Source organism: Coregonus clupeaformis, unplaced genomic scaffold (assembly GCF_020615455.1).
Source record: "Coregonus clupeaformis isolate EN_2021a unplaced genomic scaffold, ASM2061545v1 scaf3896, whole genome shotgun sequence".
In the NCBI taxonomy this organism is placed as follows: domain Eukaryota; kingdom Metazoa; phylum Chordata; class Actinopteri; order Salmoniformes; family Salmonidae; genus Coregonus; species Coregonus clupeaformis.
The window spans coordinates 9,759-35,234 of record NW_025537350.1 but is presented as its reverse complement, the minus strand read 5'-3'; the positions used below and the strand labels follow the sequence as shown (position 1 = coordinate 35,234).

Below are 25,476 nucleotides of genomic sequence, written 5' to 3'. Positions count from 1 at the left end.
GAGGACAAAGAATGCTGAGTTGCATCCAAAGAACACCATACCTACTGTGAAGTATGGGGTGGAAACATCATGCTTTGGGGCTGTTTTTTCTGCAAAGGGACCAGAACGACTGATCCGTGTAAAGGAACGAATGAATGGGGCCATGTATCGTGAGATTTTGAGTGAAACCTCCTTCCATCAGCAAGGGCATTGAAGATGAAACGTGGCTGGGTCTTTCAGCATGACAATGATCCCAAACACACCGCCCGGGCAATGAAGGAGTGGCTTCGTAAGAAGCATTTCAAGGTCCTGGAGTGGCCTAGCCAGTCTCCTGATCTCTAACCCCATAGAAAATCTTTGGAGGAGTTGAAAGTCTGTGTTGCCCAGCGACAGCCCCAAAACATCACTGCTCTAGAGGAGATCTGCATGGAGGAATGGGCCAAAATACCAGCAACAGTGTGTGAAAACCTTGTGAAGACTTACAGAAAACGTTTGACCTGTGTCATTGCCAACAAAGGGTATATAACAAAGTATTGAGAACTTTTGTTATTGACCAAATACTTATTTTCCACCATAATTTGCAAATAAATTCATTAAAAATCATAGTCATAGTTGACGTGTACCTATGATGAAAATTACAGGCCTCTCTCATCTTTTTAAGTGGGAGAACTTGCACAATTGGTGGCTGACTAAATACTTTTTTTCCCCACTGTATATGTATACCCCTTATTTATATAGTCAATGGATAATAGGCCTTTTCCACTGTATAAATGAGTATCAAAATCAAAGTCATTGCTGAATCCATGTTATTTTCTCTCCCTTATTAAGGATGCTTCCATTGCACATCGGTTCCACATGATGAGGGAGAGACACCCTGAACGCTTTAACAGCAGGTATGTATTGTTGGGTTTTAACCAACACTTCCTGTTAACTCCTCCCTCCCTGTTGACTGTCAGTACCTGTGAAGCTGCCACTTCTAACTGGTATATGGTTAGCACTGGTATAAAGTAATGCTACATTTCCCTCTCTCTCTCTCCTCTTACTTTAGCCCATATCTAACTTGATTTATTTTGTTTACTTATCAAACATATGTATGAGTCAAATGGATTTTGCGTTGGTACAGGGGGACTTTTAGATTGTTTGATTGGTCAATGTATACAGTAGGTTCTGTCAAAGTATATAGTTAAAACATACTAGGGATGGTTCTGAAGTTGATCATTCATTTAGCAATATGAGAAAAAAGTGACATTCAAAACCTCTGATTGTGTGACATCTATGAACAGAAATACTCACCAAGACAGAAAGCTCTATACAATACTAAACTTCGGTCCATTAAAAACATGGCTAGAACCTTTGTATTGCAATAGACTCTTTCTTCTTCTTTTTTCAGCCACTTGATACAGTAAATGGACTTGCCTCATATTTAGCATCTGTGATTACCTTAAATAGATGTGTTCACCTTTGGAGATGAACAAATGTGGCATCTATGTTCCCATCAATATTTAACATGACCAATACGTCTCCACTAGCAGTAGGGAGTAATGGCATGGGTAATTGAATTTGCTTGGGTAGTTTGACATCATGTATCTGTCGGAGTGATGACACACAGTCTCCTAATAATCCCATTTGTACTAATATATCATATTTACTCTGACTTTAGTTCAACATTTAGCGAACTATTATCCAAAGGTTCGTTTAGGCTACATGATCTGCAAGGATTGCTGCAGTACAAAGAGAAATTTGGGAGAGTACTAAAATGTTCCTTGCATTGCATATGTTTTATTTTTTTATTTTTTTACAGTGTATATGTTTTAAGCATATTTGAATGCTACTGTAGCCATACATTGAAGGTATACAGGTTTAACCACACTGCGTATTTTTGAATCATTGGGTTAAATCTCAATTCCCAAACTGTTAATATCAATCAATTACATTATATGGCTATATATATTAATACACAGGACAAAAATAATGTATACAAAGACATCAAATATATTGTTTTATACCATTTTAAGCCCATGTGAAAAATGATTGAGATATTTTAAGAAAATTATACCATCTGTTATTTGAATTCAATGAATAATTTACAGGAGGGAATGGGTTTAGGATCTCTCTATTACACACTATCCTTGCCAATTGAATAATGCATGATTATAGTTTTTCAAGGTAGCGTATATTTTGTTGGATTTGTCCAATGGGCTCATGTCCATTGCAAGTAGAATGCAACTTATCATGGAGCCATTTCCTTCCGAGTGTATGAACAGTGTTCAATAGCGGGTGTAAGGCAGAGAACACTGTCTGTGCAGGATAGAACATTTGGGCCTGTGTAAAGCCAACGCCAAGACACATGAAGGTTCACAGCAGGCCCAACTCAAAAACACAGCCTGACACACATTCCCACTAAACCCCCAGTTTTACGAGTGTCACAGTTGAACTGCACATACATTTATGACTCTTCCAAATCATATATATTCACAGTCTCTCAGTTACTGTATTAGTGTCTTTCAGCAGCCATCAGGACTGGCACAGGAGGCTACTAAGTTACAATGAATGGAAGAAGCATCCCACCACTCCCTTCCTCCCTTCCTCCCTTCCTCCCTTCCTCCCCCATAGAAATCACAACAGACACTGCCCTACTTTCTTTCTTTCAGTCTTTCTCTCATTCTTCAGAGGATATCAATTACATTTGTCATCGGGTTGACCTTAAAGAAGACATACATATTTGATCAGGCTTAATTAGCAACAAAATAATGGCATATTGTTTTTTAAATTATGAAATGAAGGGATTTGGTTGCTGAATGTAATGAATGCTGGGGCCGGGCTGTATTGGCACCTCTGTGTGATTATGAGGGAGAAAGTGTGAAGATTTGACACGTCGGCAGATAGATTCATTTACTGACTGCAGCCTGACCAAGAGGTGATAATGAGGTCGAGGATTAAAAGTAAGACAATCAGTCGGTCCGCGACGACACCACACACTACCTCCCTCTGCCTAGTTAAAATATACTGTTCCTTTTCTTCTCTCTCTTTTTACTGATCTCCCATGTAATTACACACTAATCTCTGCCTCAGAGAGAGAGAGAGAGAGAGAGAAAGAGAGAGGTGATTATAGCGAGATAGAGATTTTCCCGTTGTCTTTGCCTTTGTACACTCAAAAGCAGTTACACTTTCACCCAATTTCAATAACCTGTTAGCAACAGTTCAATGGCCACCAACACAGGTCTGTGTTCTAAGCCTGAGGTATTGTATTTGATGTATGACAGTCTATTACTATTACTACTACTGTCTTAGGCACTGGTTCTATTACCACTCTCCCTCATGTAGCCTGTGGCTGTGCTGTTGAACCACTCCGGCATTAACCTTTCCTGGAGGCACAGGGAAGCCCAGGCATGGAGCGCTCTTTAGCATAATGAGTGTGTTCATCAAAGCCTGCCGTGCGTGCAGGGCCCACTAGATCCACTCACACACTGCCACACACACTCCCACACCGCTTACCCGCTGGGCCCCTGTGGACCCGGGCAGGGGCCGCCCTCGGACCTCATTTGAGGATGAAATCGTTTGTCTGACCAGGATGTCATCTATAATTAATGGCCACTTGTGAGTGTAATTTAGAGAGATCTCACCTGTGGCCCTGTCCCCAGCCCAGCGTGAGTATACACACAGTCACACACGTGCATATGCAGGCAAGTGAGCGCATGCATATACTGTACACACAAAAATTAACAAACGCACACACTCACTAATGTATGGACACACACACACACACACACACAGCCGTATATCCTATATAAACATAGTTTCACACTTCTCAGAAGTGAGCCACCAGTCTTCAGTAAATCCCATAAACTCTAATTCAAACTGGTTGTTATGTAATATTTCATATGATACTTCTATACAGGCTTAGAAAAAATGGTGTAGAACCCTTTTGGGTTCCAGGTAGAACCCTTTGGGGTTCCATGTAGAACCCTTTCCACAGAGGGTGATACATGGAACCAAAAAGGGTTCTACCTAGAACCAAAAAGGGTTTTCCTATGGGGACAGCCAAAGAACCCTTTTGGAACCCTTTTTTTCTAATATTGAAGATGAAACCCCTATAGTAGTCTCAATGCCCTCTGATTTCTCACATTGTAGCAGCAGCTCTTACTGTCCAAGACCCCAACCACATATTGACTCCCCATCATTCCTCCAATAGTCTCCTAGTCCCTGTTGTGTCCCCCAGCCTCTGTCGAGCCCCAATGGCCCCTGCAGAGCCACCAGCTGGCTACACGGTTCCCTTCTCACACCTTCCCACCAGCAGTATGTTCACGTCTAGGGTGAGCGATAACAGACTGCAAATAATGTACATTAGATAGATTTTAAGTTTTTAGATTTTTGTGTCTGATTATTGTAGTCCCTATATTATAACAATTGATAGGACCATATCCCTTACAAGCCATTCTGTTACTTCAGTATACAGTGGGGAGAACAAGTATTTGATACACTGCCGATTTTGCAGGTTTTCCTACTTACAAAGCATGTAGAGGTCTGTAATTTTTATCATAGGTACACTTCAACTGTGAGAGATGGAATCTAAAACAAAAATCCAGAAAATCACATTGTATGATTTTTAAGTAATTAATTTGCATTTTATTGCATGACATAAGTATTTGATCACCTACCAACCAGTAAGAATTCCGGCTCTCACAGACCTGTTCGTTTTTCTTTAAGAAGCCCTCCTGTTCTCCACTCATTACCTGTATTAACTGCACCTGTTTGAACTCGTTACCTGTATAAAAGACACCTGTCCACACACTCAATCAAACAGACTCCAACCTCTCCACAATGGCCAAGATCAGAGAGCTGTGTAAGGACATCAGGGATAAAATTGTAGACCGGCACAAGGCTGGGATGGGCTACAGGACAATAGGCAAGCAGCTTGGTGAGAAGGCAACAACTGTTGGCGCAATTATTAGAAAATTGAAGAAGTTCAAGATGACGGTCAATCACCCTCGGTCTGGGGCTCCATGCAAGATCTCACCTCGTGGGGCATCATGATCATGAGGAAGGTGAGGGATCAGCCCAGAACTACACGGCAGGACCTGGTCAATGACCTGAAGAGAGCTGGGACCACAGTCTCAAAGAAAACCATTAGTAACACACTACGCCGTCATGGATTAAAATCCTGCAGCGCACGCAAGGTCCCCCTGCTCCAGCCAGCGCATGTCCAGGCCCATCTGAAGTTTGCCAATGACCATCTGGATGATCCAGAGGAGGAATGGGAGAAGGTCATGTGGTCTGATGAGACAAAAATATAGTTTTTTGGTCTAAACTCCACTCGCCGTGTTTGGAGGAAGAAGAAGGATGAGTACAACCCCAAGAACACCATCCCAACCGTGAAGCATGGAGGTGGAAACATCATTCTTTGGGGATGATTTTCTGCAAAGGGGACAGGACGACTGCACCGTATTGAGGGGAGGATGGATGGGGCCATGTATCGCGAGATCTTGGCCAACAACCTCCTTCCCTCAGTAAGAGCATTGAAGAGGGGTCGTGGCTGGGTCTTCCAGCATGACAACGACCTGAAACACACAGCCAGGGCAACTAAGGAGTGGCTCCGTAAGAAGCATCTCAAGGTCCTGGAGTGGCCTAGCCAGTCTCTAGACCTGAACCCAATAGAAAATCTTTGGAGGGAGCTGAAAGTCTGCATTGCCCAGCGACAGCCCCGAAACCTGAAGGATCTGGAGAAGGTCTGTATGGAGGAGTGGGCCAAAATCCCTGCTGCAGTGTGTGCAAACCTGGTCAAGACCTACAGGAAACGTATGATCTCTGTAATTGCAAACAAAGGTTTCTGTACCAAATATTAAGTTCTGCTTTTCTGATGTATCAAATACTTATGTCATGCAATAAAATGCAAATTAATTACTTAAAAATCATACAATGTGATTTTCTGGATTTCTGAAAATTATAGACCTCTACATGCTTTGTAAGTAGGAAAACCTGCAAAATCGGCAGTGTATCAAATACTTGTTCTCCCCACTGTATGTATTGTGATGAATCTAGGATTATTTGTATTTCATTATTGGACATTTTTTTTTTTACATTAAATGGATGAAATGAAATGCTGTGTGTCTATATCACCTTGTAGTGGGCCTACAATACAATCCTCAAATGCAAATTGCCATTAGTATGCTTCAAGGAACTAGAAATGTGCATGCTGAGAATGTTATGGTAATATTAGGTAAAACTTAAATAGAACATTTTCAAAATGTTCTTGAAATGTTCTGAGGGCCTCCAAGACAAGGTTAATCTGGAGGTGAAAGAAAGGCACACCTGTTTAGGCGAGGTGCTGGCTAGCGGAGTAGAACACTTGAAAAAGAACAGGAGAGCCGCACACTCTAGGAGCTCAGATGCAATCATTTAATAACCAACCTTTTGACAGACTACCAGGCTATCAGGCTACCTCCAAGACAAGGTACAATATATATTGTGTGAACATCAATGGAATAGTATACTAAACCTAAAACAAATAAAAGTCATAAAAACAGACTTATTTGGAAATTGTGGAACATCGTGCAATATTGTGGGTATGTTCTGTGCAACCTCTTAAGTACAATATGTGAGTATCACAAGAATATTCTTGCAACATCCCAGACAACTCCCATAACTTAATTAAATGTTCTGGGAATTTTGACCAGGTGTTCTGTCAACATTCTTACAACATTAAGGGAATGTCCTGTGCACCCTAACTTAAACATTGTATGAATGTCATCACAACTGAGCATATCTTGTACCCACACTGTTCCCACAACCTAATTCAATGTTCTGGGAACCTTTAAAGAACTCAGAAACGCTGATCTGTCAATATTCTTGCAACATCAAAGGAATGTTTTGTGCACCCTCATACAAACATTATCTGAATATCAGCACAACTGGACAGTTTTAGTGTTTTGGGAACCTTGTCGTATCCCCACAATGTTCCCACAATCTAATGAAACATTCTGGGAACCTTTAAAGAACAGACTAAATGTGTTCTGGGAACGATCTCGCAACATCAGGCGAATGTTTTATACAAACATTGTATAATCATCAGCAAGACTGGACAGTTTTTGTGTTATGAGAACATTTGCTGCAACTTCACAAATGTTCTCGGAACTTTCACAGAACCAATTTTGTTTTGCTGGGATGATACTGATATTATAAATACACCCAGGGATAATTTGCTTGTAGTTCAAACAAACCCATTCATTGTACTGTTTTATTTGGCGTTATCTCTTTAAGAAAGGGGAGACATCACAACACAGGCCATTTTTCAAGCTGCCAGTCAGTGTTGTAGCACTCGGGGCGGTGTCATGTTTAACAAAACAGTGCATTGATGCAATGCACAAAGAGTTGGTTATGTCAATGTGATATTTATCACCTCTGATAAAAAATTAATTAGTGTGAAAATAAGGTCATAGATCATGGGGGCTTAGATTAAGTGTCAGAGGGAAAAATCAATGGCTCTGTGCCTCATGCTAACATTGGACAGTAGAAAGAGCATTAAAGAGCATTACAAGGTGCTGTGGCCTGGGGATAGCCTAGCCATGCTACACTGAAGCCTGTTTGCCTTTGACACTTTTTAATACAGTGACGAGACAGAGGTTTATAAAGTAGATGAGTTGACTGATGAGGAGAGAACAGGGGCATAATACTGTGTTAAGTCTGCGCAGGGAGCTGCTTGCTTCAGTGGTTGGTGAAACCTGAGACAGTGTTGTCTTTGACGTTGCAGTTGTAGCTACAAATTGTCTCTAATGCACTCAGTGGTGGAAAAAGTACCTTTCTTTGTGTATCTGATCTTCAAAATTAACTTACATTTGCGATATATTATAAGTTATGATATTATGGACACACTCTGGTTAATGAAACCCCTTTATATTCAAATATCTTGACCCACATCAAAAGTATCAACCTGTTCAGACCATCATTTTCAGTTGATTCTCCATTGATCCTCAATGGCCATCTCATTGGAGCTTCTCCCTGTTCCAGCTGTGTGTCAGATCATGGTGCTGAGCGCCAGTCTATCAGCACAAAAAGGATGGGAATCCGATGGGGCCAATGGGATGCTCCTAATTACTTAATGAACAGGGAGATAAGGCCGTGATTTGTTGCCATGGCTCTCTTGTTAGGTTAAGTGGAGGGAATCGACAGGACTGTCAGATGACTCTATTTATTCCCATGTTTAACTACTACACAAAGTTGTAGACTTGAAGAAGGCAAAGTGCTGCGTTTCGGTTTTGGTTATATTGTACTGTAAAAAAGTCAATGTTCTAGTAGTATATGTTGATTTTGACTTTATCTATTCCCTTGTATAACTACATTAAGTAGACTTGAGGACGACAAAGTGCTGTGTTTTGGTTCTGTTTATAGTACAATATAAACTTGATATTGTACTGTAAAAGAGTGAATTTGCTGTATAAACTACTGTATGTTTTACACGTGTTTAGACATCCTACATTAAGTGGAGGGAACAAACAGGACATTCAGATTTCGACTATCTGTTCCCATTTTTAACTACTACAAAGTCGACTTGAGACTGTCTACAAAGTGCTGTGTTTGGTTTTGGTTATATTGTACTGTGTGTGCTGTGTGTACTGTACGTTATGTGTTTTAGACATGCTGTATTAAGCCTATTACTGTGGTGATAAGTGGTGCGCTGTACAAAAGGTACTGTACATCGGAGGAGAATAATAGCCTCCTGTTGAGTTTGCCTCTCATGTAAACAGAGAGAAACTTTCCGCCTGGCAACCAAGTAATACAGCTGCTTGGAGACCTGGGTAGTTCCCCTGTGTGTTAAAGGTCGCAGAGCTTCAGATGTGCGAGAGCCTCTTGAAAATAACAAAAACAAACCAAAATAATTTCACCTCAGCTAGCTCTGGAAATCATTTGTCCCAACAGCTCACTGCAGGTGTAAAGACTGCACATCATTTAGTTTCAGTCACACCACTAGTTGCTTTGTTTTTGAATAGACTGGTGAATAGGCCACCGCATTCTTTTGTTTGCAAATTATGCTCATGTCTGTATTTGTGTTTTGTCTGCGACAGGAGTGCTTGTGTGTTTTCGTTCTCAGCTGCCATAGGCAAGTTTCTTGTGAGTAGGAACCAGACCTGGGTTCAAATAGTATTTGAAATATTTGAAATAGCCTACATTGAGCATTTGCTTTGGCCTGCCTTAAGTGTAAGGTCAGGGGGATTGCATTTTGGGGACTTTTCTATTGGTACATTGCAACAGGCAAGTTCAATCAAGCACAATGGAAGTATTTTAAATTATTTCAAATAATATTTGAACCCAAGTCTGCTAAGCGCACATATTTATGGTGAGGTTTGCACATGGAGCCCAGGGCAGCTGTTGGAAGTCATGTTTGAGAGATGGTAGATGTGTTATTGTGTAGTAGGCCCTCTCAGCATGCCCCATGTCTCCCCCCACTGTCTCCCCCCACTGTCTCTCTCTCTCTCTCTTTCGCTCTTTCTTTCGCTCTCTTTTGCGCTCTTTCGCTCTCCCTCTCTCTCTCTCTCTCTCTCTCTCTCTCTCTCTCTCTCTCTCTCTCTCTCTCTCTCTCTCTCTCTCTCTCTCTCTATCTCTCTCTCGCCTTCTCTCTCTCTCTCTCTCTCTCTCTCTCTCTCTATCTCTCTCTCTGTCTTTCTCTCTCTCTCTCTCTCTCTCTCTCTCTCTCTCGCTCTTTCTCTCTCTCTCTCTCTCTCTCTCTCTCTCTCTCTCTCTCTCTCTCTCTCTCTCTCTCTCTCTCTCTCTCTCTCCCTATCATTCGACCTATGTTGACCACATTATAAATCAACATCGGGCCGGGCTATCCTGCAAGTGGCTAATGAAAGCTCATTTACAAAGCGGCTAAATGGTCCTGACAAAATTCCTAATGAGGAAATCAATCATTTAGTGATTGTTACTCTGCTTACACTAATACATCCCGCTTGTAAGGCTTTGATTCCAGCGAAAAGAAGGCCATTTTTTATTGTATTCAGTTCTGCATGTCAGCACTGTTGTAAGGTTGTTTTTTTCTCTCTGTCGAAAGCCCCATGATGATAAATCTTCTGTTGGGGTTTCTGGCTAAATTAACCAATGGCTGTGAGGTGTGCTTTCAAAGAAATCTCTAAAGAAAGTCAAGCATTTAGCTGTAAAGAGACATTGGTGCTCATAAACTTTCTCAATACAGATGGGATGTGATGCTATGAATGTTAGAGCAGCAATCAGTCCACCATCGTTGTTTTATGCCTCATTAAATTAACTTATTAAACTTAACTTCAATGTGTACTACATGAACAGTACAGGGTCTACAAAGAGTAGCTAATATTCCTCCTTCAAAGACTGCTCCATCTGTTTTTGCCAGGCGAAATAAGTTTGAACATCTTTCTTAACACATGTTGATAGATATTTTCTTTCCCCACTTAATTCATACTCAAAGGGGGATGAGCTGCGAGTTATTATGAATCTTTCAAAGCTCACTAACTCTATGGGCAGAGCGCAATAAGTTGAGACAAGTAATCTTTGCTGGCCAAACTGTGGCTACCAGAGCGTTTAGCAATATTGATTCACCTTGTAGGCCTTTTAAACCTTGGAGTGTCTATAAGAAATCCTGTCTTCATAGAGATTTTTGTTCTATGTTCTGTATGATCATTTCCCTTTGGGTATTACGCCTACAGTTATCCATTCTCACTCAACAGTCCATGTGGAGTATTTCTGAATATCTATTTGCTTTGTTTTACAGCTTGCTCTGTCTTAATAATAATATGCCATTTAGCAGACGCTTTTATCCAAAGCGACGTACAGTCATGCGTGCATACATTTTTGTGTTTGGGTGGTCCCGGGGATCGAACCCACTATCTTGGCGTTACAAGCGCCGTGCTCTACCAGCTGAGCTACAGAGGACTACATTCTGCATCAATCCTCAGATTAACGTCTGGGACAGTATTCATAAAGCATCGCAGAGTAGGAATGTTGGTCTAGGATCAGTTTTGCCTTTTAGATTGTTATGAATGGACAGTTGGAACCTGATCCTAGTCCCGGACTCCTATTCTGAGACGCTTAATAAATACAAGCCGGCTCAGTAAAGTAAAAGCATATAGTCTCTATACAGAGTATCACATTGTTATAAAGACAGATGGTGACTCTAACTAGCAGGGTCATTGATCATCAGGCTTAGCTCTGGGAGAGTGTGCCCCTAGGAAACCAGGGGAGCAGCACCCCAGTCCTCAGTTAATTGAAGGGCCAGTTAGATTACCTTCTCTCACCCTTTGCTGTGTTTTAATGCTAGGTACCCACCCCACATACTCTGGTGGTTAATCGGCTTTACGTTAGCTTTTGGGCTTCTACGTGTGTGAGACATTATGATTAATGAATGACGTATGTTTTTGGAGATTGGATTTTGTGTATATGTTTTCAATCCAATATCAAATGTATTTTAAATTCTCAAACAATAGTGGATGGTATTTACAGTAGTGGGTTGTAGGGCAGCAGGTAGCCTAGCGGTTAGAGTGTTGGGTCAGAAACCGAAAGGTTGCTGGTTTGAATACCCTAGCCGACAAGGTGAAAAATCTGTCGATGTGCCCTTGAGCAAGGCACTTAACCCTAATTTGCTGCATGGCCGCCGCACTACTATGGCTGACCCTGTAAAACAACACATTTCACTGCACCTATCTGGTGTATGTGACAATAAAACTTTTTTTATTGTAATATATATTTTAGTTGATAAAAAATTGTGGAGAATACTTCCAAATCAATTCTGAAAAGTCTGAAATAAATGCATTTCTGACAAACTGTACATGAATCAAAGCTATTATAGACAGAGAGCTATTCCATAAAACCCAGACCCAGAAGAGAAATTGCGAGGAGAGAGAGGGAAATGACTTTTTATCCACTTTTTGTCCACTTTTTGTATTGCTCACTGTATGGTAGTAGATTTTGATGTGGGGAGAGATATATTTTTGTTTCCTCCTAGTCCCCTTACACTTCTTGTTGTTTTGTTTTTCAGAACAAAGAATAAACTGTGGTACTTTGAGTTTGGCACTTCTGAGACCTTCTCGGCCACATGCAAGAAGCTCCACGACTTTCTGGAGGTTGAGGTAAATACAACTGCCTGCTTTCAATTTTGGGAGATTGGGACTAAGTATTTGTATGCTATTTAATGCTATAACTTGTCACCATTTAATTGCACTGCTGTGTAATAAATAAGTAATAATATAGCAAACTATTCTCACTTGCAACAATAACACCTACTGTTAACATGAAAAATTAAGTATTTGACAGCAGACACAATCATCACATCAGTGCAGTAAGAACAAAAAGCAAAAAGTAAAACACCTAGGTACAATCTCCCTGGGAGAGAGAATAATGCCTCTAATTTAGTGCACACCATTTTAAGACACTGAGCACCAGCCACCTCCTGATCCACAAATAGCCTTCCATTTGTACCAATTTCACTCTGGAAGTGTTGAGGAGGGATGGAGGCCTCCCCTCTCCCCCTCCCACTCCCCTAACTGATCCTCAGCCCAACACATAGGTAATTATCCCGGCACGACCCTGCTGTGTGTGATATTGAGGGATAATGAAGGTGGTGTCTATCCGATCCATCTCCCCCTCCTCAGAGCCATCAGCGGTGGCAGAGGTCTTCATTAGTTAGCCGTGGACAGTACGGTACTGAAGGGGAGCAGGTACAGTGTGGAATACAGGCTCTGTATTAAAATCCACTGAGAGAGGACAGAGAAGTGGCCTGTTATTATACAGCTGGCAACTGAGGGAATTCCTAATATGGATGCCGTACTAGTATAAGGTTGTTAGGAGTCATGGCTGGTGGCAGGACCCCTTCTGGTGGACATTTCCAGCTTGCCAAAGATCAAATGGCTTCGACATAGATGGTAAATCATCACTCAGCAGTGAACGCTGTCAGATGAGCATGGTAAAGTTTTGAACACCTAACTGAGATGCTTTGGCTCAAGCATAATTAGCATGATCTATGTTATTTTGTTGCTAAAGAAATGTTTCAAGAGGGACACTTTGATTATTGATTTGATGTCTGGCAGACATATCAGTGTGGATGTCGGATCACCACCTCAAGCTGAACCTCGGCAAGACGGAGCTGTTCTTCCTCCCGGGGAAGGACTGCCCGCTCCATGATCTCGCCATCACAGTTGACAACTCCATTGTGTCCTCCTCCCAGAGTGCAAATGTCATCTCCCGTCTGGATTACTGCAACTCACTGTTGGCTGGGCTCCCTGCCTGTGCCATTAAACCCCTACAACTTATCCAGAACGCTGCAGCCCGTCTGGTGTTCAACCTTCCCAAGTTCTCTCATGTCACCCCGCTCCTCCGCACACTCCACTGGCTTCCAGTTGAGGCTCGCATCTACTACAAGACCATGGTGCTTGCCTACGGAGCTGTGAGGGGAACGGCACCTCCTTACCTTCAAGCTCTGATCAGACCCTACACCCAAACGAGGGCACTACGTTCATCCACCTCTGGCCTGCTAGCCCCCCTACCTCTACGGAAGCACAGTTCCCGCTCAGCCCAGTCAAAGCTATTCGCTGCTCTGGCACCCCAATGGTGGAACAAGCTCCCCCACGACGCCAGGACAGCGGAGTCACTGACCACCTTCCGGAGACACTTGAAACCCTATCTCTTTATGGAATACCTGGAATAGTATAAAAGTAATCCTTCTACCCCCCCATAAAAAAAATAAAAGAAAAATAAAGTGGTTGTCCCACTGGCTATCATAAGTTGAATGCACCAATTTGTAAGTCGCTCTGGATAAGAGCGTCTGCTAAATGACGTAAATGTAATCACTCTCTCTCTTGCTCCCTCCCTCTTCCCTCTCTCTTGCTTTCTTTCCTGACCCTTGTCCTTTGTAAAGTGCGATGGCATCACTCTGGACCTAGACAGCATCTCTTTGGAAGGTATCGCAATTTTAAACATTCCCAGCATGCATGGCGGCTCCAACCTGTGGGGTGAGAGCAGGAAAAGGCGGAGCAACCGCCGGGGAGGGAAGAAGACCCAGGATAAGAGGACAACAGTGCTGGACCCCAAAGAGCTTCAATTTGCTGTCCAAGGTAGCTATTGTAATGATGGATACTGGTGAAATTAAAATGTATTTATTGCAATACCAACTTTGAGGAAACATTGTTCACATTGGCTTGGTCATATTCAGGTATGCCTCTTACAGATCACTACTACAACCAAGCATACACAGGGTAACACCAGGCTTGAAATGCTACAACTCCATGGATGATCGGCTGCCATTTTGTCTATAGAATTTTGAGCATAGAAGACCCTTTCTCCTAATAATCTGTGACACTAAGAGGCAAGACCTTGTCCAAGCTCACATTAGACAGATCAGAGACAAACTTTGGGACAAAGCTTTCCATGGCACTGGTATGAATATTTCACCAATGACAAGTTGAATCACAGTGCTTAGATTTGGTTTGGGATGAAGGGGTACGGTTTAATGTCACTGATTCGCACTGTCACTAGACTGGTAATGGCTTGTGTAGGCGGCAGTGGACAACCTAGCCTAATAGGAGCAGACTGTGGGAGCTCAGTGTGAATTCTGCTGCCTTTGTGGGCACTGAATACATAAATATGTCAGAAGGGAGCCCATCAATGATAATCTATGAATTAACACAGATGATTGTTTAGGAGGAGTTAAGGTCAGACGGTAAACTGGTAAACTGTCTACTCATGTCTAGTTTGTGGATGATCACCTTAGTCACTAGTTAAGTTACTGTAAACAAGCATTTATCAACTTCTTATGCAATATTATGTAGAGGGTTGTCCTCACATGGAGCAGCATAATGTAGGGGAGTGGAATTCACAGTGGACTAGGGTTACTCCTTGCGCCTCGATCACACCGACAGCGTCATGGCGTCGCAGCATTGCGTTGCAGAGGCAGTTGCAGTGCGTTCTGTGAGGTGCATACGTTGGATTAATAAAACGTATGCATCAAATTGTATGCGTAGACCGCTTGACAGAAATGGTAGCAGAAGGTGAATGTTCAGCTTTTGTTGCACACATATCCAGATGATGCTGCGTACCATTTTGCGCAATGACGCTGTAGGTGTGATCAAGGTGTTAGGGGAGTATTTTTATTGAAAGGTGTACAGTATTTTATTACAAGGGCATTGTACAGATACAGGATCTTAATTTAATCAGTATTGTTGTAGCAAAATAATAGCAACAGGATTTGAACATTTAGTCCATAATGTTGCTTGATTGGTGTTTAGGCTGTTAGCTGGACAAAAGTAGGCCACATGAAAAGTGCAATAATGTTAATGTAACCGTGTTTTAGTGCAGGTTTTCAGCGAATGTATATAAATCACTAAGCTAATCTGCATTTCCTTCGCCACAGGAAGATTCTCAGCAACAAAAGAGTGATCAAATTAAGATTCTACATCTGTAGTATGTGGTAGTATTTTGCTGGTGTGTTATGTCCAGGCTTGATTAGATCATAGATCAACCAAATCAGATTCCTACAGTGTATAGTGAAAGTCAAATCACACAAGACTGGGCATGTGACCATTTTTTACAGTCAAATGTACAATCATACCAAGGATGTTTTCATGAATTAGTACCACTGCGATGTACACTGCACTTTATAATAGGCAACCCATTGATTATATATTCTGGGATGTATCCTAAAATCAAAGTACCAAATCCATTATCTGCCTGTGTGCTTCGCCAACAGTGGAGTATCGAAGAGATTCCCCCGCTCTTTAATTTCAGTCAATATGAGTCAAGCACTGATGAATGCACCCATTTGGATCATGGATGTTCTTTCTAATATCCTAGGGCATCATCCATTTCATGGAGTTCTAATCTTATAGGCTGGGAGAAAGGCAATTGGCAGAGCCTTATACAGTAAATGACGGCTTTGGCAAGAGGGGTTAAGATGGTAGTGGTGGTCGGAGATGATCAATTCACACAGCATCGATACACTACAGTAGTCACTCCCTTCCATTAATTCACCCAAAAATCATTTGATTTGGTGTAAAGGATTTTTTTTTATCCTAACCCTCAGCCTGAACCTGAAAAGGCACTTAGTGGCCAGTGAGTGAGTGCTGGTTGCTGGTTGCCCTTGCTGAAGGTATGTTCAAGGTGAGAGGCCCAACTTGTCAGATCAGAGAATGGCGTATTAGAGGGGCCCATAAACACAGAGTGCATTAGCCTGGAGGGCCCTGGGGCTGGGGGCCGTGGGGGCTGGTGGCTGTACGCATACCCAGAGCACGGAGCGCAAAGTGCGGATCAAACTGGGAAAAAACGACTGACCTTTCTGGAGCTGTTAAGTCGTCCCGCTGTTGACGCCAGGAGACAAGCCCCTCAGGTGGAAGGGAATGGCTATGGGTGAATTATTTAGAACGGGGGCAGAAGGGAGGGGTAACAGGGGGAGGGTGAGGGGGCGTGGAGGGTGGGTGTGGGGGATTGATGCCCTGAGACATGTACCACGGAGATTCCAAAGGTGGTCTCAACGTTGTTCACCCACTCCCTCTCTGTCACTCTGCATGTTGTCAGTATTGTAGAGACTGCCCTGGACAGGTATTTGACAATGACAAGGATGCTGGGACTAATCTTGCACTGTGACAACTCGATTATGAGGCGTGGGCTGCTTAATGCAGGACTTGGCTGTGTGCGTAAGCAACAGTAACATCTCTGTGACTCGGTCTTGTCTTCTATCTGAGATAAGTGATGTTGATGTGTGAACAGGAATGATTTGGTCTTTATTTGGTCCCCTCTTCTAAACAGATTATTTTGAAACCACTATGAGTGTAAAACTAAATTCCTATTACTTGTATGACTCTGTATTTTCCATTTATCTACGATAAGTGGGGTTGATGTATGAAGAGGACAAGTTGTAGTGCTAAGCGATTAACCAAAATGTAAACAAGTAATTGACGGACTTCAGTTCAATTACTTTAATTCCATTTAGTTATTTTTTTTGTGAGCACAATGCGCCATTTTTCTAGAGCAAAATCAAATTATTAATGAGAGAAATCAAGTCAAGAGCTATGTGGGACGCTGGGCTGAAGGGAGTTGTAGTTTTCAGTAGGCAAATATTCAACCTAGTTCAGTGCAGCAACGTGGTAATTAACTATAATGACCATAACCTATTGCACCTGTTCTTTCCGGCTCAGACAGAGATGGATACACTTTTACGCCTGCTACATTAGATTAGATACACAGAGGCCGCATAGACCACATGAGAGAGGAATGTACACAACACAACTACGAGTGAGAGAGATAGAGACAGCTTGTGAAAGTATGCCTTATCTACTTTGAAGAACTAGTAAAATGATTTCGTCAGACAGCTCTGCAGCATACTTAGGCAGGCTAGCCTAGCTAAATAGGATGACTACAGACAGTACAGTATGGCTGCTACTGCCTAAGCAGAGATGAGATGATGACTTTAAGGAATGAAAAATAATAAAGCCATCAAATAAAAACTAAGTAATATACACAACTGAAATATTGTATTATTTCATAGTAATTTCCTATGTTTCTATTGATGTCTACCCAGTGTGGACCTGACAGAGACAATGGAATATTTTCAATGTTTTGGCGATTAAATGATCACTATTTTTGGCTTTGCAATTTCCATTAAAAATCTCTAAAATCATTTTAATGTCATTATTTCATAATGAATTTAATGTAAAAAAAAAATATATATATATATATCTCAACCGAAATCGAAAACCATGATTATTTTGTAGTAATCGAACCGAAACCGAACCGACCTCAACACTAGCAAGTTGTTATTTTTGCTAGATCTATGTTTCCACTTCACCCTCCACCTTTTACCCATTTAAACACTGCATGATGAGTGAATGTGGGTCTTCTCTAAGAGTACAGCACTTGATGATATGTTAGAAAACCTCTTCGCTATCACCAACTCTCAACCAATAACACTTGACCAGAATGAAGTAGACAGATTAGTGAGAGCAGACCAATATATTTACATGGCTCTGAGTTAGAGAAACCTGTCCGGAAGTGCTGGTGTAGCTCAGTTGGTAGAGCATGGCGTTTGCAACGCCAGGGTTGTGGGTTCGTTTCCCACGGGGGGCCAGTATGAAAAAAATTAATGTATGCACTCACTAACTGTAAGTCGCTCTGGATAAGAGCGTCTGCTAAATGACTACATTTACATTTTTTAAACTAGTGTTGCCCTTTTTTTATCACTTGAAAATAAGAAAGAAAATATATATTTCATCTGTCTCTCTCGTCTGACATGTGCAACTAGTGCCTCTGAGCTCACATGATTTCCTTTTCAAATCAAAACTGGGAAAACTGGAGTCTGTTCTTTCTTCCATGACTATAGACTACAGACCAGGCATCAATCACTATTATTAAACGGGCACTGCACTGGTTGTAACAGTCAGATTGTATTATACACGCATTCATTAATCCTTAAGAGTCTATTGACGCACCTGTGCATCAATCTAAGTAACCTAGTAAAAAAATCCCCATCAAAATCTGTCAGTTTAAGCTAGAGATATCTACGACCCCCACAAGTGTCACGGGGCTCGTCTGAAGGTAACCCATACAAACAAATGGAAGTATGGAGGTAGTTTTGTGCCCCCAAAAATACGGGGTTGTCACGCCCTGACCTTAGAGATCACCTGTATTCTCTGTTTGGTTAGGTCAGGGTGTGTCAAGTGTTTATTTAATAAATTAAACATGTACGCATACCACGCTGCACCTTGGTCCGATCCTTTACACAACGAACGTGACAGAAGATCCCACCACCAACGGACCAAGCAGCGTGGCCAGGAAGAGCAGACACCCTGAACACAGGTGGGGAAGACATTTTGGACATGGGAGGAGATATTAGCCGGTAAAGGACCCTGGGCGAAGGAAGAAGCCCAGGCAGGAGAGGATCAACGGCGACGCCGACGGTGCCGACCGCAAAGCAAGCACAAGAGGCAGCCCCAAGAAAAACATTTGGGGGGGCACACGGAGCAGAAGGAGGCCCAGATAGGACTTGGTGCATCGCGGGAGGACTGCTGGGCCGGGACAGACGTCAGCCCCTCTCCAGGGTCGAGGGCTCCCACACCAGGGTCCAGACAGGGCTTGGTGCATCGTGGGAGGACTGAGAAGGGGAGCATCGCACCGGGGTCCAGACCGGACCGGGCGTGCAATGGGGAGGCAGGATGGGAGAGGAGTTTACTGCCTACGTCACGTCCGAAGCCGGAGCCGCCACCGAGGCTGGAAGCCCACCTGGACCCTCCCCTAATGAGTCAGGTTTTTGTGGCCGGAGTCCGCACCTTTGGGGGGCGGGGTACTGTCACGCCCTGACCTTAGAGATCACCTGTATTCTCTGTTTGGTTAGGTCAGGGTGTGATTTGGATAGAATCTAGTGTATTCTATTTCTATGTTGGCCGGTGTGGTTCCCAATCAGAGGCAGCTGTCGATCGTTGTCTCTGATTGGGGATCATACTTAAGCAGCCATTTTGCCTACCTTTAGTTGTGGGATCTTGTTTCTGTTTCTGTTTCGGCTTATTGCTGTTAGCCTTTAGAACTTCACGGTCAGTTGCTTTTGGTATTTTGTCAAGTGTTTATTTAATAAATTAAACATGTACGCATACAACGCTGCACCTTGGTCCGATCCTTTACACAACGAACGTGACAGGGGTTAAATCTTTTTTACTGTCTATTTTGCCATTAATTAATGTGTTATGCAATGTGTTTCTATGGGCAATAGTAGTAAAGGCCAAAAATAGTAAGTGCTTTATTTTTGGGGGATACCTAAAGGGGTCCTAAAATTCAAAATCAAATAGCTAAATGATCCATGGTATGACCATCTTAAAATAATTTCATATGTTAGCTTAGTCCCCCACCCCTTCCCCCAACGGCTTATGCTTTTAGAGGTTAAACAACTGAAGTAGCCTCATGAAAATACTAATACAACCACCAATGTTTATGATAATCATATACCCATCATTTGTTATTTTCAAACATAGGCAAATTCATGAAGTCTTATGTCCATTGATGATCTCCCTGCCCTGACCTTGGTTGCTGAGAGCAGATCACGCTCCTGGCCTTTCCCACAGTAAGCACTCTGGGGTATACTATATGACCTGTGTGTAGCCCCGGGAAACCAGGAATCTCCACACGTTTATCCATTGCTGTAGTGACGCTGTCCATCATACGTGTCAGCCAGGGGCTGTGTAAGCCAGCAGCGCTAACGTGAGAAGGCATGCTGGGAGGGAGGGCCCAGTGTCAGGTGGTTAGCACACTGTGTACACACACAGGCACGGAGACATACACACTCACAGCCACGCACGTGCAAACACACATGCATACACACACACACACACACACACACACACACAGGAATGCAGGCATAAACACACACATACACACACAGGTGTGAACACACACATATTCACACACAAGCACGTATGTGTGAACGCACACAAACTCTCTTTTTAGCTCTCATGCCAGAGCAAGCTCTCCATTCGCAATTTAACACAGAGGGTGTGGACCCAGCCTGTTGCTATAGTGACAGCTGGACACTACCCCTCAACAGAAACGTCCATAGAAATACAACTATGGTTGATTTATATACTGTATCTATGGTAACTATGGTAATCTAAGGCAACACTCAAACATCTTAGAAGTCCTGAACATGAACCTGGCCCTAGCAGCAGCAACCTAGCATTAGCAACTTAGCACAACAATGACAGCATGCTAGTTTGTTCTACCATACTCACCAAGGCCCTAAAATGGGTCTTAGTTTCAATTAGTGTCTCTCTGCACTCCCAACAGGGCTTAATTTGCGGAGGGGTGAGTAGTCTGAGAGTAGGAGGAATAACAGGCCTGCTGAAACAGATGGGCTCAGCGCGACACTGGGCTTCCAGCAGGGGCAAAATCAATGCTCATAACTTCAAAACAGAAAATAAATTAATAATTATAGGAAGACAAGATTGCTTGCATTGCCAGCGCAATCTAATTAATAGGTGTTTTGTTTATGGCTGCTGGTTGTTGTTCTTGTTGCTTCTTTTTTTCCTTTCAACAGTGAATATTCAGGCTTTGGAGAGCGGAAGGCAAACTGTGCACCTTGAAAATGAGGCACACCTCCTTTTCGCCTCTTTTATCCCTCCTGTTCTCAGCATCTTTCTTCTTCTTCTTCTTCTTCTTCTTCTTCTTCTTCTTCTTCTTCTTCTTCTTCTTCTTCTTCTTCTTCTTCTTCTTCTTCTTCTTCTTCTTCTTCTTCTTCTTCTTCTTCTTCTTCTTCTTCTTCTTACTCAAGGTGAATGGATTCCAGAGTTAACCAATGGCTTGATTTAGGATCGATTCAAACTGTAATGCTCAGTTCAGGTCCACAGGATGTTCGAGAGATGGTCTGAGTTCTATGTGTAGGTGTGTTTATGGCTCTGTGTCTGTAGACCCGTCAGACCAGCTGTTGGAGGTGGTGGGTCTGGAGGGAGCCATGGAGATGGGACAGATCCATATCGGCCTGAGGAGTGCAGGAAGACGCCTGGCCCAGTGCTCCTCGGTCACCATCAGGTCAGTACCCCTTGACCACAACCACTGATCACTGTCTGACCACAGTTACCTTGTTTTATCCCATCCATTCAACCTTCTGACTTTTTGAACACTGTTTACCATTTAACAACATAGAAACAATCTAGATGGAAGACATTACAGACGTCAAGAATAATGTTTCAAGAGGGATTTTTGTTTGTCGTTGTCAGGACTACCAAAGCCCTCCCCATGCAGATTGATGGAGAGCCCTGGATGCAGACTCCCTGTACTGTAAGTCATGTCAATGTTCCATTTATTGTGGTATTAATTCATGTACAATGTGCTACACACAGGTGGTTCATATAGAAAGTTCATCATCTGCTGCACTCTATGCTCCAACAGATATTAATGCTTTAAAGTTCTTGAGAGTGAAGTTGCATTGTTTTATACATATTTGTAATTTATCATAACTGATATGTAATAATACAAACCTTTTCTTTTAATGTATTCACCTGGTCCCTCATACAACTCCCCTACACAAGTACAAGTGTTTATTCTGTTTTAAATTTGTGCTGATTAAACCAGTGTTTGCTTTTAATTACATTGTGACTTCTCTGACAGCATCACAGATGAAGTGGAGACAGAATTTACATACAGATCTTTCAGTCAATGTAGGAGAATCTAGTGCATGACAAAACAAGTAGTTTATAAGTGCACTTGTGTCTGTTGGCAAAACTCCACAAATCAAAGTTAGGCTCTGACAATACATAATTGTGTGTTGGGGGATTTCCATGGTGAGTTACAGACATCCCGATGCTGAATTTTGAATCAGTCAACCTGTTAAATGTTCACAAAAACAGTACAATTAAAATGGGATGTTATCCAACTAATTATTAACAAGAACGGTTATGCAAATCATGTTTTGCATGCATAAGATAATTAACCCCATTAATTTGCACTTATAACATGTATTACTACATCTCTATTGTACACTGGCATAACCATTAAAGGGGCATATATTTTTTAAAATTAATTATATATAGTCATTGATTCTTGAAGGGTATAACTTATAAATTCCTTAATTATCTTAGTTCAACTGTCGTACCCCATCAGAACCCCAAATATACATTTGTTTTACTCCATTGTTTGTAAACCATGCAATTGTAAACAAACACTGACTGTGTAGCTTTAAAACATGGTTAAAAATATATTTTGATCTAATGGATGGTCAAACCCAGTTTTGATGAATTTCAGAGTGGTTACATTCTCCAGCCCCATCCCTCAGCTATTTACCAAAACAGTGGCGGGTTGCCGCTTTATTGGGGTTTCAACTAAATATTTCCCCTTTACCATAAAATACAAACTATTTTAGCCCTTTAAGCTTTCAAACATGTTCAGCTTCTCTTTCAAGTCCTTCTTTTGTGCTGAACCTTTTTTTGACCTCAATTCCCATGGAAAGGTTAATTTGTCAATTAAGTGATACTCCAGTAACATTAAGTTCAATCATGTTGAATATAATTTGGACATCAAGCCCATGCACAATAACGTCCACTACAGTGTTAGAGTTCAGGAACGATGAATGGCATGCTTCTCTTTGAAGTAAAAGGGTTTCTTTTATGCTGATGATTCCATTTACCTTGCTCATTATGCTTGTTTGTACAACGAGGGCTATAGTATAATGAGCTACATACAGGTCAGGGCATACCTTGATGGTTGATCTGTGGTAGTTTCACTTTTTTTAAATTCTGAAATACTAATAGCATCTAATACTCATAGAATTCAAGCATCAAGCTTTTCTCTGTGGTCGCTTATTGGAATGGCATGGTTACATTATTACACATAGACCATGACCTCCCTTGCTGTACAGTGTATGTTCAGTGGGTCCATAAAAATGTGTGTGCTCCATGTTTTGAAAGCATTTAGCCAACCATACCATACCATACCATACCATACCACCATGTAACTCTATCCTGTTTCCCTCACTCTCTGTCCACACCAGATTGAAATAGTGCATAAGAACCAGGCCCCGATGTTGATGGGTCCCCCACAAGGCAACAGCTTCTTCTCCTCTGTGATCCGACGAACATGCAGCGAGAGCAAAGACTGAGAGAGAGACTTAGCCTTCGGCCTCTTCTCCAGAGAAACAAGCCCTCTTACCCATGGAGGTCGCTAGGTTTGATGCTAGGATGCTAATTTGTTAGCCTAGCTCCATTTGGGTCGCTAGGTTTGATGCTAGGATGCTAATTTGTTAGCCTAGCTCCATTTGGGTCACTACGTTATGATGCTAGGATTCCAATTTCTTAGCCTAGCTCCATTCAATAGCATACTGTAGCTGTGCATGCTACAGCTGCCATGGAAATGTCAGTGCCCCCCTTACTTAATTAGAGTGAGGAACAGAGGCTTTGGTTCATGATGTGGTGCCACTCCACAATGCCAACGCAGTGGCATTGTCCCACTGGAACAGTTTTTTACCTTCCCAGATTACAACTTTATACCGTTACGATGGCATGTTTTTTCGAAATGTCATTTTTAGAGAGGTCTTGTGCAACGTGCCATGTGCGACACATTTCTGTCAATCATTGAAAGTCATTTGTATGAGAAGGTATTGATTTATGCTGCATCAATGTTTTTAATGTGTTTGCATTTGAACACCCCAATGCATGATGGACTTTGGATTACTGTTTATGGGGTGAACATATCTTTCAGGGTGCATAAGGACAGTGATGACATTGAGTTGACGTATAGTATAAGTGTTTGGTCTAAGGTAAAGTTTCAGGTTATTTGCTTCGCAATTCTTCGGGCACTGACTTTCTCTTCAATGTTGACTTTATCAGAGAATGGATTTAAGAATCTTAAAGGCTTTGTTAGGTTTCCCACTAAACATGTTTGACAGGTTGATGCTCAAATGTCTTGCAGCTGGATCATATAAACTATTTATATTAAGGATCATAGAACAATGAAGGAATATTAATTGGTAACAAATGCATGACACATGTCACATGACATATACACTTTTTCTATATTGCACGGGATATCCAGACAATTTCTTCTAATTGTGCTGTGCACATCTTGAGTTGCATGGATAACCAAGATCTATTTTTGAACCTGTGGAATTGTACTGTGTTGGTCATTTTGAAAGTAAAACACTTTGTCAGGTTTCAACTACTGCCTTTCTCTCACACTATATGAAATCATATCAACCTGAAATCAACCTTTTGTGGTCAGGGAGTCCTGTTTTTCAAGGGCAGGTACTCAGGTATTTTTAAGATATAATCTTGCTCAAAGGTTTAAACAATAACTATTATTATACAAAAACCTTTCAAAGAATAGAATTGAGTACACCATGTAGTAGTCCCGTGTAGCTTAGTTGGTAGAGCATGGCGCTTGCAACGCCAGGGTTGTGGGTTCGATTCCCACGGGGGACCAGTATGAAAAAATGTATGCACTCACTAACTGTAAGTCGCTCTGGATAAGAGCGTCTGCTAAATGACTCAAATGTAATTTAAATGTAGTACAATTAGCACAGTCGAGACTCCAGAGCAGGTTTTGACCTCCTTAGGTCATTGATTTGTTCAGTCTTTTTTAGCTGTTTGCCATTGAGCATGTTTACAATACATCACTCATACATGCATACATTAACCAATTACAACTCAAGTCCAAATGTGAAATTACTATTGAGCTGGAATTGAAGATCCATCTTGAGAATCAGTCTAATCAATTTGCATGACTGGGTTATTCAGAGACAAGAATAAGCTCTGTGTCCTGCCTCTAGATATCTGTAGAGGCTATTTGGTCTTGCACATGATGTGCATATAAGACTAACTATAAGAAGGTCCTGATATTGTGAACCTTTTCTGAACAGTATTTTTTATTTTTTATTTCAGAAATCTATAGTGACTTTTTATTATATTGACATAATTCCTCCAGTTTTCACCTAAACTACTGACCCATTTTACCTCAATATAATATACTACCAAAGATAAACAGAACAAAAGGCCATATTCAGATCAGATCCATACACTG

At 41.8% G+C, this 25,476-nt stretch overlaps 1 protein-coding gene across 1 annotated transcript; it reads left to right on the top strand.

The window, feature by feature from the left end:
- Positions 1-812: 812 nt before the first annotated feature.
- On the top strand, positions 813-24,874 carry LOC123490421 (diacylglycerol kinase beta-like). Its single transcript, XM_045220465.1, has 6 exons — positions 813-872; positions 11,978-12,068; positions 13,853-14,048; positions 21,375-21,495; positions 21,684-21,744; positions 23,453-24,874. Exons 1-6 carry the CDS (start codon positions 835-837, stop codon positions 23,558-23,560), a joined length of 615 nt encoding a protein of 204 aa, XP_045076400.1. The 5' UTR covers positions 813-834; the 3' UTR covers positions 23,561-24,874.
- Positions 24,875-25,476: the final 602 nt, after the last annotated feature.